At 40.6% G+C, this 17205-nt stretch overlaps 1 protein-coding gene and 1 pseudogene across 1 annotated transcript; one reads left to right on the top strand and one right to left on the bottom strand.

Annotated features, from left to right (window-relative positions):
• Positions 1-218: 218 nt before the first annotated feature.
• On the top strand, positions 219-7761 carry LOC102872667 (annotated as a pseudogene).
• A 272-nt stretch (positions 7762-8033) lies between these two features.
• Positions 8034-12837, bottom strand: LOC102873075 (olfactory receptor 5B2-like). Its single transcript, XM_006900471.1, has 2 exons — positions 11905-12837; positions 8034-8261 (listed from the first exon to the last, which is right to left on the bottom strand). Exons 1-2 carry the CDS (start codon positions 12835-12837, stop codon positions 8034-8036), a joined length of 1161 nt encoding a protein of 386 aa, XP_006900533.1.
• Between the last annotated feature and the right edge of the window lie 4368 nt (positions 12838-17205).

The following is a 17205-nucleotide window of genomic DNA, read 5'->3' on the forward strand; positions in this document are numbered from 1 at the left end:
AAGGATGAGGGGAGCTCTGGTGGCCTAGTGGCAAGAAGCTGCACTGCAATCCCAGAGGCGCACAGTCGAATCCACCAAATGCTCTGCCGGGGAAGGAGGGATAATCTCCTCCTGTACCAGTCAGATCTGATTTGACGGTACACTCACACAAAAATAATAAAATAAAAACTAAAAAAAAAAAGAGTTACATATACTCTTAAAAAAAAAAAGAAACGAGGATGATGACACTTTATCTCCCCTACTTTGGACATGTTATTAGAAGGGATCAGTTTCTGGAGATGGATGTCATTGTTTTTGTAAAGTAGAGGGAAGGCAAAAAAGAGGAAGGCTCTTAACAAGCTCCATTGACACAGAGCTTCAACAGTGGGCTCAGACATAAAAACAATTGTAAAGACCGCATAAGACCAGGAAGTATTTAGCTGTGTTTCACACAAGCAGCTATGAGTTAGAATTCACTGCATGAGATCTAATAACAACAACTATTCCTGAAAACTCTCAATTTAATCAGAAAGACTTATCAAACTCATATACTATAGGAAATTAAGGAGACATGACAACTAAATTCAACTTGGTAGTCTGCTGTTAGAGACTTCTCCAAAATACTGAAGAGCAAAAATGTCAGTCTGAAGACTAAGGTGCGCCTGATTCAAGCCATGATCTGTGCAATTGCCTGCTATGCATCAGAGAGCTGGACAATGACTAAGGATGATAGAAGGAGAATTGATGCCTTTGAACTGTGGTGCTGGAGAAGAGTATTGAATGTACCATGGACTGCCAGGAAAGCAAACAGATTCATCCTAGAGAGGATTAAACCAAGCAACTCCTTAGAGGCAAGGATTCTGAAACTTCATCTGATGTACTTTGGACATGTTGCAAGGCAGGATTAGTCCGTGGAGAGGGATGTCATGCTTTAGGAGGGCAGAGGGACAGTGGAGGAAAGGAAGACCCTCGATGAGACGGATTGATTCAGTGACTAGGGTAATGGGAATATGTGTGTTGGAGACAATAAGATTGGCACAGGATAGAGTAGAGTTTAGGCCTGTTGTATGAGGTCACTATGAGTCGCAGGCAACTTGATGACACATAACAACAAAAACAACAACAAGGTTATATTAGTGAAAACTCATAAGTATGGACAATAAAGTATGAACAGTGGCTGAAGGTAATATAATAACTGTGTGCCAGTTTGGATTTTCAGAGTTAAAAAGTGGACTATGACAGTGTAAGATCTGGAACAACATGAAGTTTGTTTCTGATGGTAATCGTGACAAATGACCATGGATGTGGTGGCCTAAGCCAACAGACATTTATTGTCTCCCAATTCTCAGGGCCAGAATTCTGACCTGAGCCTCCATGAGCTGAAATCAGTGTCATGGTAAGGCCAACCTCCCTCTAATTTTCCTTGGCATAATGCCTTAGTCTATTAACTCATGACTCCCACATCTGCTTCTGTGGTTGTATACTCTGCTCCTTTTCTTTCTGTGCTCAAATCTCCCTCAATCTTGTTATAGAGATAGATTTGATTGCATTTAGAGACTACTAAGTTAAAAGGACTTCATTTTACTTGAATCCACGATCATTATACTTGGGACTAGCAGTCAGGAGATTGGAAGATGTGTTGCATTGGGAAAATCTGCATCAGGGACCTCTCTAAATTATTGAGGAGCAATGATGTCAGCTTGAGGACTAAAGTGCTCCTGATTCAGATCATGGTCTTTTAAGTCACTTGCTATGCATCTGAGAACTGGACAATGACTAAGGATGACTGAAGAAGAATTGATGCCTTAGATTAGTGATACTGGAGGAGAATGCTGAATATCCCATGGATTGTCAAAAGAATAAACAAGGAATGTGTGAAACACTGCATAAATGAAACACAATTTATTTGACTTTTGTATCTGATGGATGGTGAAGAGATTGAGATTGTACACAGCTTTCTTTAGTTTGCTTTGCTCCACAGTCAACAATCTTGGCACCAGCAGCCAGGAAATTAAAAGGCGCATTGCCATGGGAAAGTCTGCTGTTAGGGACCTCTCCAAAGTACTGAAGAACAATGGTGTCTCTCTGGAGACTAAGGTGCATCTGATACAGGCCATGGTCTTCACAATCACTTGTTATGCATCAGAGAGTTGGACAATGACCAAGGAGGATAGAAGGAGAATTGATGCCTTTGAGCTGTGGTGCTGGAGAAGAGTATTGAGAATACCATGGACTGCTAGGAAAACAAACAGATTTGTCCTGGAAAGGGATAAACCGGGTGGCTCCTTGGAGGCAACGATTCTGAGGCTCCGTCTAACATACTTTGGACATGTTGTGAGGAGAGACCGGTCCTTGGAGAAGGACATCATGCTTGGGAGGGTGGAGGGACAGCTCAGGAAAGGAAGGCCCTCTATGAGGTGGATTGATTCAGTGAGTGGGATAATTGGAATGGGAGTGTCAGAGACAGTGCAATTGGCACAGGATAGAGCAGAGTTTAGGGCTGTTGGACATAGGGTCACTATGAGTCGCAAGCAACTCAACGGCACATAACAACAACAACAACAACAACATCCGATCCAATGTGAAAGTTAACTTTTTTTTATTTCATAAAAAGAACAAACAGAGATATCTTGGAGAAGGTAAAAGCAGAGTGACGGAGCTTTGTCTCGAAAACTTTGGTCATGTGGCTAGAAGACTCTCTTCTAGCTGTGTATTTTGGAGCATGTCTGAAAGCACATTTATGCCACATACCAGCACTTTCTCTACACCAGTAAAGCAAGTACAGAAAAGGAAACTAAGAAAGCAATGCCATTTGCAATAACCAACCACAAGATGAAATACTTAGGATTTAACCTGAGACGCGAAAGATCTTTAAAAGGAAAACTGCAAAATGCAACAAGAAAGAAGCAATGAGATCTAATTAAATAGAAATAATATTCCCTGTTCATGGGAAGGGAGATTCAACCTTGTGAAAATGACAACCCTCCCAAAAGCAATCTACAGGTTTGATACAACTTCAGTACAGATATCAAACTCATTCTTCAAGGAGATGATGTCCTTGTGTTATGTACTATGGAGTTAGAACTGAGTTACAGCTGACTCGCCAGCCTGCTTTCAAAGATGGTAAATCACACAGTAGGAGATTGTCCATGGAGCAGCTGGTAGATTCAAACCCTCGACTTTGGGTTAGCAGTGAACTCTTTACTACTAAGCCACCAGAGCCAGAAAAGGCAATTCCCAGTTTTATTTGGAAAGGAAAGAGACTCTGAATAAGCAACGCTCTTACAGAAAATGAGCTTCGAGCCATTGGCAGGAAGAGCAGCAGGTCCAAAGTTATATTGCTTCAAACCCCTGTCAGTCTTGATCTAAGCCTTACTACCTTAATAAAACTTCCATTAAATTTTGTTTCTGCATGACTCAGTACATATGAGAGGCCAAAGAGGGAGGAGCTCTGGTGGCCTAGTGACAAGAAGCTGCACTGCAATCCAGAATATGGGAAGCCAATACTCAATATTTGTAATAAACTGAATGCTATTTCAGGATGTGGTAGGGGAGGCACGGTTCACACTGGAGTTCACCCAGAGGCACAAAGGCAATCCTTCAGGTTTTACCAGATTCTTGCATTTGCTGACCCCTCCCTTCTGAGTCAAGCAGAAGGTTTTCAATAGAATGAGCTTGGCTTCATTTGCATTGAATTCTCTTTGTGATTTACTTCCTGATAATTTTCAAAGAAGATACAGAGAAGCTTGGCTTGGGGTCTTCAGTTGAGAACTGCTGGCCCTCTGTTTTATGCTCTCTACTCTATCTCATTCCTGGCTGTCTGTCTCATGATTCATAATTATAAAATTACTTTACCCTGGTCTGCAGCACCTGAAGGCATGTGGTTTGAGGCCACCAGCTGCTCAGTGGGACAAGAATGAACAATCTCCTACCATGCGATTAACTGCCTCTGAAAACCTGCTGGAGGGACAGCTGGGTGGGTTCTGAATCTACAGTACACAACAACAACAACACAAACAGACGTAGTGTAAAGGCAGAGCCTTAACTCCACTCTGAAGTATTGACATCAGTCTGGAATCCATGTTGGATTTTTAGAAGCTGTCTTTCCTTCTTTAAGTGTGGTGCTGACGTGGGCCAAATACCTCAATGGCAACATTCCTTTCTCTGAGGTCCTGCCTGTGTAGTGCGTTGCTGTTGTTGTTGTGTGAGCTGCGTCAGAACCAACTCATAGGTGAACCTCCAACAGGTTTCAGAGGCACTAAATTGCATAAGAGATTGCCCATTCTTGTTCTGAGAAACAGCTGGTGGATTTGAATTAGATGCCTTTGGGGCTGTAATGTAGCTTCTTTACCACTAGCTAATCTGTTATTGATGCCTTCGAGCTGTGGTGCTGGAGAAGAGTATTGAATGTACCATGGACTGCTACGAAAACAAGCAGATTCATCCTGGAAAGGGTCAAACCGGGCTGCTTCTTGGAGGCAAGGTTTCTGAGGCTCCATCTAACATACTTTGGACATGTTGCAAGGAGGGACAGGTCCTTGGAGAGGGACATCATGCTTGGTAGGTGGAGGGACAGCGCAGGCGGGGAAGACCCTCTATGAGGTGGATTGATTCAGTGACTGGGATAATCAGGATGGGTGTGTCAGAGGCAGTGCGACTGGCACAGGACAGAGCAGAGTTTAGGGCTGTTGTACATAGGGTCGTTATGAGTAACAAGTGACTCGACGCACATAACAACAACAAAAACAATCTATTTCCAAAAAGTGTCCTTATGAGACTGAGTTAGTTCACTCAGCATAAGGCCCTCCAGTCTCTCCCAAGTTATGTAGTTTTTTGTTGTTGTTATTGTTGTTTCATTGCTCCTGACTGCTGTGAAGTATTCCGTCATGTGAATGTACCATAATATCTCAATGCATTCAGTTGTGATTGGGCTTTTGGGATGTTTCCATGTTCTTGTGATGGTGAATAATGTTAGTATGAGCATTGGTGTACAAATGCCCTTCTGTGTCTCAGTTCTAATTTCCTTGGGATATGTACCTAGCAGTGGAACAGCTGGGTCACACGGAGTGTCTGTGTTCAGCTTTAATGTCAGTGAAGGAAAGTGTGAAACACAAAACAAAACCAAAAAGACCACTATGTACATGAATGAAACACAACATATATGAATCATTTTTTAAAAAAGAAGAATAAAGTGTGTATGAGGAAAAGAAAATGTCTTTGTTATAATAGAGGAATAGATGTAACATGCCATAGGTCTTGAGATACAGCACTATCTAAATTTCTATAATAAACTTCCTGAAAATAGTGGTAAGGAATTTCTCTGTCAACCCGAAGAAGCTTGGTTTGAATCCACCGGCTGCTCTGTTAGAGAAAGATAGTCAATCTCCCATGTAATTAACCACCTCTGAAAAACTTCTGGAAGGTTATCTATGGGTTGGTTTTTATTTCAACGCTAAATAACAATAACTGAGAATTTTTTTCCCTTTTATATCTATTCCCCCATATTATTATTGAAGTAGTGTTTTCATAGTCACAGAGAATATTCATGTAACTGCTTCACTTGTTTTTCTTGTGAAACATCAGAAATAATTTTTAAAGAGAACAATAAGAAGTTAAATAATCAAAGAAACAATTTTATTTGAGTGCAGCTTTGCCTTGGAACAATGAGGCTCTGGGTCAGGTTAGAATGTTTCAGTGGAAGATTTAGCAACAGAGTAAATTCCTAAAAGAGCCGAAAAGGGATATTTGTATTAATTCACTCTGCCCACACTAATGTCCTTGAGAAGATCATCTTAAAATATTTAAGCATAATCAAGTTTTGAGAGTCTGCATGCCTCTAAGTGTATAAAGGTAGAAAACAAAAGCATCAAGGCAAACTCTCATAGGTAGATTGATTACAAAATAAACTCCGCAATAGAGCAAAATCAAATATAAATGCTATATAAATATTAAATTTTTGAATAAGAATTATGTTTATTATTGGCAGTTTTTCTGTTTATATTTACTGCAAATAGTTGAGTCACTGATGGCATAAAGTTGGTGGATATCTGACTACTCTGTCAAAAGAAGGGTGATTCTAACCCCACAGAGGTGCCTTGGAAGAAGGGATAATAGATTTTGAAAACATACAGCTTTGCATGTCCTATCAAAACATTTGACTACGTATTCACAGTACAACCACGATTTAGGATTGCAGTGATGACTGTCAACTTGACTGCTAACTGAAATCTAGATGATTCAAACCTACCAGCCTATCTATGGCAGAACAGCATTGCATTCTACTTCTGTAAAGATTGGTAGCCTTGAAAACTATATGGGGCATTTGGCGAGCTCTGGTGGCCTAGTGGCAAGAAGGTGCACTTCAGTCCCAGAGGTGCACGGGTTCGTATCCACCAGATACTCTGCTGAAGAAGGAAGGTCAGTCTCCTCCTGTACCAGTCTGATCTGATTTGATGGTACACACATAAAAAATAAAAAATTTTAAAAAAACAAACTATATGGGGCATGAGTTGGAATTCAACTTGAAGCAATGGGTTCAAATTATTTATACAATAAAAGTCATTTATACAATAATAACATGGATAGTTAGACTCATGAAAATAAACTGTATAACTAGTACATTCAACTGTTGATTCATATATTAAGCTTTTAGATAGTCTCATATTCCATGGCTTTTAATTTCTATTATTAGTGAATATTTACACAATAAATGAGGTTCTCCTTTAGCAATTTCTAAAGATCCTGTTTAATGACATTTCTTACATCTTTTTACAGTATGTCAACATGTTATAAATTCCACTCTAGTTCTGTTTCCCCTAAACTAGCTTCCCTGTCCAACTCCTGAACTTCCTATCCTTACTTTAGGATAAATACTGATCACTTGGTTCCTATAAGATATTCTTTTAAAAAGAGCACAGTACTCACTGATACTGTTTGTTTATGAGATGATCTGTCCTTTGACTGAAGAGTGACCTCAAAAGGTGGATCCCTATTTTTTTGGACGAGATCGAGGAAGACTGCAGGCGGGAGCAGCAAGTTTCAGGGGTCCAGCCTTGCTGCCTCGTTATGATGACCAGCGTGGTTAAGACAGTGTATACTCTGCAGCCCCCGTCTACGCAGAGCGGCAGCCTGCCCACAGACAGACAATCTCGAGCTTCTAAAAGTTTCTTACCTGTTAAATCTAAAGAAGTAGACATGTCCAAAAATTTTCATGCAAGCAGTTCAGAGACCGATATTACAAAAGCCATCAAACCGAGATGAGAAAATGGGCAGATGAAAGCTACAGACACTGCCATGAAAACAAACATCAGAAAGAACTACAAACCACTGAGTAAGCAGAAAGCAGAGGAAGAGTTCAAGGATAAGAAGCAGCTCTTAGAGGCCGTCAATAAGCAATTGCACGTAAAGTTGACTGAAACCCAGGGAGAATTGAAAGACCTGACTCAGAAGGTGAAGCTGCTGGAGAAGTTTCAGGACAACTGTTTGGCAATTTTGGAGAGCAAGGGCATAAACCCAGTTTTAGGAAATGAGTCCCTCGCAGCACAAGAACCCACTACAGATCACATGGAGTCTATGTTGCTGTTAGAAACTTTGCAAGATGAGCTGAAGCTTTTTAATGAAACTGCCAAAAAGCAGATGAAAGAGTTACAGGCCTTAAAGGTAAAGTTGAAGACGAAAGAAGAAGAAAGGATCCGGTTCCTAGAACAGCAAAGCATATGTAACAATCAAGTAAATGATTTTACAACTGCCCTTGAAGAAATGGAGCAGCTATTAGAAATGTGATGATAAAAAAGGGAAGTGGCCAAATGGCTCCCTCTCAGAATAAATGCTTTGAGGAAGCCACTTAGGACATGTGCTTCTTGGCCATCACCTGGGACTCACCATCCCCTAAATGAAAACAGCTTCTGTGGTAGGACTAAGGACAGGTTTATAGAGGAATGGCAGCTCCATCCTTAAGCAAGTGCTCCCATCAGGCAGATTGGCTACCTCTCCCGAGCCTCATGCATAGGTAATTGAGGCTTGCAAGAAGGGAGGACGTGGAGGCTTGGATTAACCTAGGCCACAAAGCCGCACACCACTAGAACTGGGAGACTAGCCCCAGCCGGAGGGCCTAAGATCACATTGACATTTGGGGAAGAAAACCTTAATTGTACAGTGGAGTACAAGTGCTCCACAAGAGACACGGTTGAGGAACCACGCAGCCCCCTTCCAACCTCTAGCACATTCTGTCCCCTCCTGGTTGGTCTTCTATTCTTCATTGTAAATTTATCAACTTGAAGTTGCTTAAAATTAGTTTAATAAATGAGGTGAAGGCTCAATAAAAAAAAAGGTGGATCCCTTTCTTAAAATAATGATATCCCCCAGCAGAAGTCTCAGGGAATCCTCTCATTTCTACCAGCCCATTATGTCTAATCTTTAGGAATTGAAGCTTGTTATACACTTTCCTACCACTCTGACTGGAACCATCCACTGTTCTCCTTATCAGAACAGTTGTTAGTAGTAGGTGGGCACCATCTAGATCTTCTGATTTCAAGACCAATAATATAGTGGTTCTTATGAGCTATTCCAGAGCTCTGGTGGCCTCGTGGTGGCGAGAAGCTACACTACAATCCTGAAATCGCATGATTCAAGACCACAAGGCACTCTGGGAGAGAAGGACGGGCAATATCCTTCGGTGTGATTAACTAACTGCCTCTGAAAACCCGCAGGAGTGTCAGCTCTGGGTCAGTTCTGACGCTACAGTGTTCAACAACAACAACATGAGCGGTTAGTTCTGTAGACAGATTTCTTCTTTGAGTTTTGATAGCCCTTTTTCTCTTTTACTCCAGATCCGTGCAGATCAATATTTTCATCTTACGTGGTCACTCATAAGCAACAAGGGTTGCTGTTATTTTTAGGTGTAATGGAGTCGAACTTGACTTATAATGACTCTATATGACAAAATAGAACAACTCCATAGGACTTTTCTGGGCTGAGATCTTTACAGAAGCAGATTGTCTAGGTCTTTATCTACCAGAACTGCTGTGTGCTCAAATTACCAACCTTTGGGTTAGCATATAGGTGGTTAACTACTACAACACCAGGACTCCTTGAAAAAAACAATAATCATACACAAATAAGTTGGAAACCTATTTATTTTTATACTTTTATCCTTGTAGTATGAGTATTTTATTCTTTTGAAAATTTTAATGTGAGCATTTTGGTTCAAAGAATTGAAAAATACAATTTTTTTCCCAACATGATAATCATATAGGGAGCCCTGGTAGTCAACTGTTCAAATAAAGACCAAGCCTTTCTGGAAGTTCACATGCACCTGCAACTCTGTGGAAAAAAGAAGGTCAATCTACTGTGTGACTTAGAACCTCAGAAACCCACTGAGGGCTCAGTTAGGAGGCCCTTCATCAACTTGATGGCAATGAATATTTACATATTTCCTAATTTAAAAAAAATGTACTAACAAAAGTTTGCAAACCTTCCTTGAAAAGTGTGTCTGTTACTCAACTGGGAGTCTTAGAACAGTCATTCAAGTACAGACCCAAAAAATAATAGACACTGCACAGCCATGTTTATTGCGGCTTTGTTCACAATGGCAAGGAGTTGGAAACAACCTAAGTGCCCATCAACATACGAATGGATAGAGAAGCTCTGGTATATTCACACAATGGAATACTATGCTACATTGAAAAACAAGGAACTCATGCAATATTATTCAAAATGGGTGACCCTGGAGGACATTATGCTGAGTGCAGTATCTCAGTCACCAAAGGACAAATACTGCATGGTGTCACTGTTGTAAAACAGGACTGACCTCAGGGTTGGGGGAAGACTGAGAAAGATGGATTCAATAATGTATATACTGCATTGAAACAGATAAGGGAGAAAACTGTTTAAAAGGGCTATGTGATTAGGTAATTTTGTCATGGCAGGTGTCTAGAGCAAAAGCTACAGGGTGGAGTGGGCCTTGGGGGGGGGAGGGGTTGTTAAACAATGAAAGAATTTTACTTTTCCAAGAGGGTAGTGTACTAGAGGGGAGGGTTCAGAGGGGAGAAAAGTGCAACAATGAATGAATGGAAATACAAAGTCTCTGTAAATTTTTACTGAAATTAATAATAAATTTTAAAAAAGAAAAAAGAACTAAAAAAAGGAAAAAATAATAGACACAAATTTATAATCTAATAACACAACTAATTCATTTTATCAAAACTAGCCATATTCCATTTACCTTTAAAAGTTTCCCACCCTAACACAACTAAATGGAGCACAGACATGATATCCCATGTTTGTTTGCTGCTATTGAAAGTTTACAGAAAGAGAATGTTCTGTTCATTTATTCGTACACATATTTCTCCTTCTCCCTCCCCCAATTCACTTTGTAATGCACACCTTCTTTCAGATTGTTGACGCAAGTGTCTTCCTATTTCAGTGCATGTTTGCTTGGCATGTGGTAGATAAATGTCAGTGGAATAAATTATTAAATAAAATGTCATTATTGAGGTTTTTGACAGAAAAGACTGCTTTTGGGGGGCTCTATGAGGAGAAATGTGGAGTCAAGATTGGTGGAAGATCTATCAACAATCTGAGACATGCAGATGACACAACCCTACTTGCTGAAACTGAGGAGGACCTGACACGCTTGCTGCAGAGGGTCGAGGACTGCAGCCTCCAATATGGATTGAGGCTCAATGTCAAGAAGACAAAGATTCTCACCACTAGACCAATTGGCAGCATCAGGATAGATGGTGAAGAGATTGAGATTGTTCACAGCTTTAGTTTGCTTGGCTCCACAGCCAACACTCTTGGCACCAGTAGCCAGGATATTAAAAGACGTATTGCGATGGGAAAGTCTGCTGTTAGGGACCTCTCCAAAGTACTGAAGAGCAATAGTGTCTCTCTGGAGACTAAGGTGCATCTGACACAGGCCATGGTCTTTGCTATCACTTGTTATGCATCAGAGAATTGGACAATGACTAAGGAGGATAGAAGGAGAATTGATGCCTTTGAGCTGTGGTGCTGGAGAAGAGTATTGAGAATACCATGCACTGCTAGGAAAACAAACAGATTCATCCTGAAAAGGGTTAAACTGGGCGGCTTCTTGAAGGCAAGGATTCTGAGGCTCCATCTACCATGCTCTGGACATGTTGTAAGGAGGGACAGGTCCTTAGAGAGGGACATCATGCTTGGGAGGGTGGAGGGACAGCCCAGGAGGGGAAGGCCCTCTATGAGGTGGATTGATTCAGTGATGACTGGGGTAATCATGATGGGAGTGTCAGAGAGTGCAATTGGCACAGGACAGAACAGAGTTTAGGGCTTTTGTACATAGGGTCGCTATGAGTTGCAAGCAACTCGACGGCACATAACAACAACAGCTAGTTTATTTACAAAATTCAAATACATTGTTTTCCAGGACAGATTTTTCCAATGTCCCTCATGCCGCACCCATCAAATTGTACAACCCCATGATTAATGCCCCTGACCCCCTGCATATCCTCATCCCTCTGCTTCTACCCTCCACACACATCCCCGACCCCCCGATCCTTATACTCATTCTACAATAATGGTTTTATACAGTATTTGTCCTTGTGGGGCTGAGTTAGTTCACTCAGCATAATGCTCTCCAGTCCCTCCCAAGTTAGGTAGTAATTTAAAAAAATCATTGCTACTGCGTGCTGCATAGTTCCATTGTGTGAACGTATGACAGTGTTTCAATCCATTTGATTGTGGTTGCACATCCAGGCCGTTTCGATGTTCTTGTGATGGTGAATAATGCTCCTATCAACATTGATGTACAAGTCTCCATTTGTGCCTCAGTTCTCATTTTCTTGGTGTATATTCCAAGTAGTGGAATAGCTGGGTCACATGGCATTTCTTTGTTCAGCTTTTTAAGGAAATGCCAAACTGCCTTCCAGAGTGGTTGTACCATTTTACAATCCCACCAATATCAACAACTTTCTTGAATGCGTTCTTCACTTCCTTGTTCCTCAGGCTGTAGACCACAGGGTTGAGCATGGGGATGACTATGGAGTAGAAGACTGATGCCACTTTGTCCGTGTCCATGGAGTGACTGGAGCTGGGCTGTAGGTACATGAAGATGACTGTCCCGTAGAAGATGGACACTGCAGTGAGGTGGGAAGCACAGGTGGACAAAGCTTTCTGGTATCCTTGACCTGAACGCACCTTCAAGATGGTCATAAATATGAACAGGTAGGAAACTGAGATAATCAGAAGAGCAAAAACGACATTAAAAGTTGTCAGAGAAACAAGAAACAGCTCACTAATGAGTTTCTCAGAGCAAGAGAGAGCCAAGATGGCTGGAACATCACAGAAGAAGTGTTGGATCATTCGGGACCGACATAAAGAAAGGCTGAATACGTCGCCCACGTGGAAACAGGCATTGAGGACACCACAGGCAAAGGAGCCTAGGGCCATGCGAATAGATACACTGCTTGTCATGATGGTGGAATAATGTAGGGGTTTACACACTGCTGCGTAGCGATCATAGGCCATTGAGGTCAATAGGAAATTTTCTGACGTTGCAAACACTACAAAAAAGAACATTTGGATAGCACATGCATTGTAGGAGATGATATTGTCTTCTACAAGGAACCCAGCCATGACCTTGGGAGTCACAGCTGAAGAGTAAGCAAAGTCGGCTAGCGAGAGGTTACTGAGGAAAAAATACATGGGAGTGTGGAGGCGAGAGTCCACAAGAATCAGCCCGATCATGCCCAGGTTCCCAATCAGAGTGGTGAGGTATAAAAGAGTGAACAGGACAAAGAGTGGGACCTGAAGTTCTGGAGCTTTGGTGAGACCCACGAGGACAAACTCCCTCAGCTCTGTACTGTTCTCCACAGGATTCATGATGTGCCCCCTGCAGGAGCAAGAAGTAAAAAGTTGACAAAGTAAAGATAGTTCACTAAAATAAAAACATAGACATACTCTACATTCTTTCCTCATTGCACTATGACAGTGATCTATTCTTTACCATTCTTATATCTAAAGTACAGTTTGGACAAAAATAAATTGGTGCATTGTTGGGGACCTGGCTAACTTGCAATGCAAGATTACCAATGCATTGTAAAACCAGCAGGACCACCCATATTGGCTTGACCATCTATTTGACAGTAAACAACCCAAGGAAGCAGAATGCTAATGAATAGGGAGTGACCAAAGGTCTCAGAATTCAAGGAATGTGATACCTTTTTGCTTTTTGTTCTTCAAAACACATTATAGGATATTCCAGAAGATATCCTTGTTTTGTGTTGAGATCTGGGAATGTTTGATCAACCAGTCAACATCTCAGACAGATAGGAGGAGGGTGGAGAAAACAGTGCAACAATGAATGAATGAAAACCCCAAATCTCTGTAAATGAGCATTAAAACTAATAAAATTTAATAATTAGAAAAAGAGATAATGTGATTATCCCTGCAGGCATGTTTCTTGAAACATATATAAACTTAGGCTAGAGAATAAAGCTTTTGCTATTCAGTCATCAGCGATAGTCTCTCTGCGTCTTCGTTTAATCCTCGTTCCCTTCTCTCAGCGGAAGTGTTTTGATATATCGGGGCAGGAACCTGATCGTGCATAATTTACCTGTGTAACTGTACACTGTGAAACAGAAGATTTCTCACAAATCATGTGGCCAACTTTCTACTTTTGTAAATGAACAAGCAGAGGTGCAGAATTACAACTTCTTCCAAGTCATATTTTGAAGAAATGTGTGTCCCTATGGCATTTATTTTATGTTATTTGTACATTCTATAGTTATTTGTATAAGCTGTGTCTCACATACTTCGGGCATGTTGCTAGGAGAGGCTATTCCTTGGAGATGGACATGGCGCTTGGGAAGGGGGAGGGAAGGCAAAAGAGAAGAAGACCCTCAATTTGATGGATTGACACAGTGACTGCAGCAATGAACTTCATAGTGTCAGAGATTGTGAGGATGGCACAGGGCAGGATAGGCTGAGATCTGTTCGTAGGGTCACTGTAAGTTGTACTTAGCTTCACAGCAACCAACAACAAAAAAACAAAAACAAACAAGAACAACATGGTTATTATACATTATACATTACTCATTGTCATTAAGTGGGAAACTACGCACAGCTGACCCTCCAGTGGGTTTTTAGATATGGTCAATTACACAGGATGAAATCCTATCTTTCTCCTGAGGAGCCACTGATGGATTAGAACATCCCTGCTTTGAGTTGACAGCACAACTTCCTGCCTGCCAAACTACTATACCTCTGTTTAATAGAATACACACACACACACACACACACACACGTTTAACTCCATTGTTATGTGCCATCGAGTCAGCGGCAACTCATAGAGATCCTATGTACAACAGCTCTAAACCGTGCTCTATCCTGTGCCAATCTTATTATCTCTGACACACCTAGCTCCATTACCCCAGTCACTGAGTCAATCCATCTCATCGAGGGTCTTCCTCTCCTGTGCTGTCCTTCCACCCTCCCAAGCATTATGTCCCTCTCTAAGTACTGATCCCTCCTTGTAACATGTCCAAACTATGTCAGACGAAGCTTCAGAATCTGCCTACAAGGAGCAGCTTGGTTTACCCCTCTCCAGGAAAAACCTGTTCATTCTCCTATCAGTCCATGGTATATTCAATTCTCTTCTCCAATACTACAGCTCAAAGGCATCAATTCTTCTATCATCTCTAGTCTTTGTCCCACTCTCTGATGCATAGCAAGTGATTGCAAAGACCATGGCCTGTATCAGGTGCACCTTAGTCTCCAGACTGACCTCATTGATTTTCAGTACTTTGGAGGAGTCTCTGACAGCAGACTTTCCCAGTGCAATGTATCTTTTCATTTCCTGGCTGCTGGTGAAGAGAGGGCTGACTGTGGAGCCAAGCAAACTAAAGCTGTTTATGATCTCAATCTCTTCACCATGCATCACGAAGCTGTCAATCGGCCCAGTGGTGAGAATATTTATTTGATACTGAGCTTCAATCCATTTTGAAGGCTGCTGTCCCTGACCTTCTGCAGCAAGCGTTTCAGGTCCTCCTGAGTTTTAGCAATTGGGGTTGTGTCATCTTCATAACACAGATGGTGGATGAGTCTTCCTCCAATCCTAATGCCACACTTCTCCTTATAGAGCCCAACCACCCAGATAATCTGTTCTATATAGATTAAAAAGGTATGGAGGTAGGACACATCCCTGGCATACACCCTTCCCAATTTTGAACCATGCAGTGTTGCCCTGCTCTGTTCTGACGACTGCCTCCTTGTCCAAGTAAAATATTGATTATTTTCTGAAAACTTATGAGTGTCAACTTGAAAACCCATGTCCTAAACCTTTGTACTGTCTTCTCTTTTAGACATTACAGATGTAACAGATCTTCTTCTTCTAGGGTACTTATAATGATCACATTACAGGTAAATAATATTAAAATGAAGTGTGGGTCTAATGTCATTATTCTCTTTCTGGAATCTGAAAAGGACTGTTGATTCACAGTCCAGAATAAAAGCTACATAGCAAATCGGACTGGGGGGAGGGGGAGTGGGGGGAGGAAAATGTACAGCAATGAATGGATGGAAATCCAAGTTCTCTAAAAACTTTTGTTAAAATCTCAATTAAAACAAAAAAAGGACTGTTGATTCACAATGATCAAGCAATAACAGATCAACACATAGTAAACAAGAAGGAATTAATACCTGTTCAATTATAGCAATATCTGTCGAAGGTTTTTCCCCATCCTCCTTCAGATAATAGTATAATGGTTTCTGTAAGTACCATTGACATTTCTACTGAAAGAGCATTTTGTCTTTGAGATCCTCGCATAACAGAATAAAATAAAATGCACGTGACTTTGTATTCTAACCCTAATACAGATGTAGATTTCCTACAGTTCTGTGTATATTACTTACCCTTCTCTCTGGAAAAATATTTATGCAGTATAGAAACTTACCTCCCTTATTGAGAAAGTTGTGGGAGCCTTGACACTTGAGTCTTGGCCTGAGACCCTTGCAGAGAAGAATATAAAATTCTACTGGAGATGTTCTCTTGGATCTGGTGAAGTGTCCTTGAAATTATCACTTTCTCAAGGCCAAGGTAGTTTTCTTTGTTTGTGAACTATAGATAATAAATAATATTATTACCATTCCCATGTACTTTATAGATTTGTGACTGTGAAAAGGGAACGTCTATAAGACAATTCAGACGAGGGCTATCATCTAAAAAGAATTTTTGTTTTAATCTTAAAGAGCTTTCCTTGAAGGCGGTTGCCAGCTGTAACCAATCTTCAGTTTGGGGAGATGGCTGGCATATATCATAACAACTTCATATGGAAACGAGTACATAAATAATTAAAGGGGCTGTGAAAACAGTCTCGTCTCTTTCTGGTGAGTAAACAAGGTCCTCTTTGAGTTTCAGAAGCTAATGAATAGAATTGAGCAGGAATTTTAGAAACAGAGCTCTCTAGGGAACAGACTCCCTGTGAGGGCAACCACCATTTTCTCTACCACTTAACTAGGGAAGTGGCAATTAAATTGCTTGGGGAAACTGATTTGTTGATCAAGCACATGAATGTAGTTATGCTATTTATTGTCATTTATTCATTAAAAAAAAAAACATTTTAGTGCAAATGTAATTCATATGTAATCAAGTGCACACATTTCAATCCACAGTTCTGAGGAGCTGGGTAAGGATAGTCCATCAGTTCCCAAATACCCTTGTGCTCCTTTGCAATTAAACCCTCCTGTCACTCCTAGATCTCAGCAACTGCTACTATGATTTGTAGTCTGATGAATTTTTATGTAGTTAGAACCACAGAGTATATAGACATTTGAATTTGGCTTTCTTTTCCACATAGCATAATGTATTTTTTAGATTCGTCCATTTTGTTGCATATATCAGTGTCTTTTTATTGTTGAATACCATACCATTGTATAAATCTAATACAAACTGTATATTTCTAGTTTTTTGCTTATCACAAATTAATTTTTTATAAGCATTTACATTCAAATTTATCTGAAGACAATGGTTTGCCTTTTACTTGAGTAAATATCTTGTATTCATATTTTTGACAAATATGGTAAATGCATACTTACCTTCTCAAGAAACTACCAAATACTGTTTTATGTACCATTTTGCATCCCTACCAGTAATGCATAGTCTCAATTTCTTCATATCATTGCCAAACTTTGGTATTGTCTTATTTTTTATAATTCATTTTGGTTTTACTTTGTATTTTCCAAAAACAAATG

The sequence above is a fragment of the Elephantulus edwardii genome, unplaced genomic scaffold, assembly GCF_000299155.1.
Source record: "Elephantulus edwardii isolate Elephantulus edwardi_28Jun2011 unplaced genomic scaffold, EleEdw1.0 scaffold00284, whole genome shotgun sequence".
In the NCBI taxonomy this organism is placed as follows: Eukaryota; Metazoa; Chordata; class Mammalia; order Macroscelidea; family Macroscelididae; genus Elephantulus; species Elephantulus edwardii.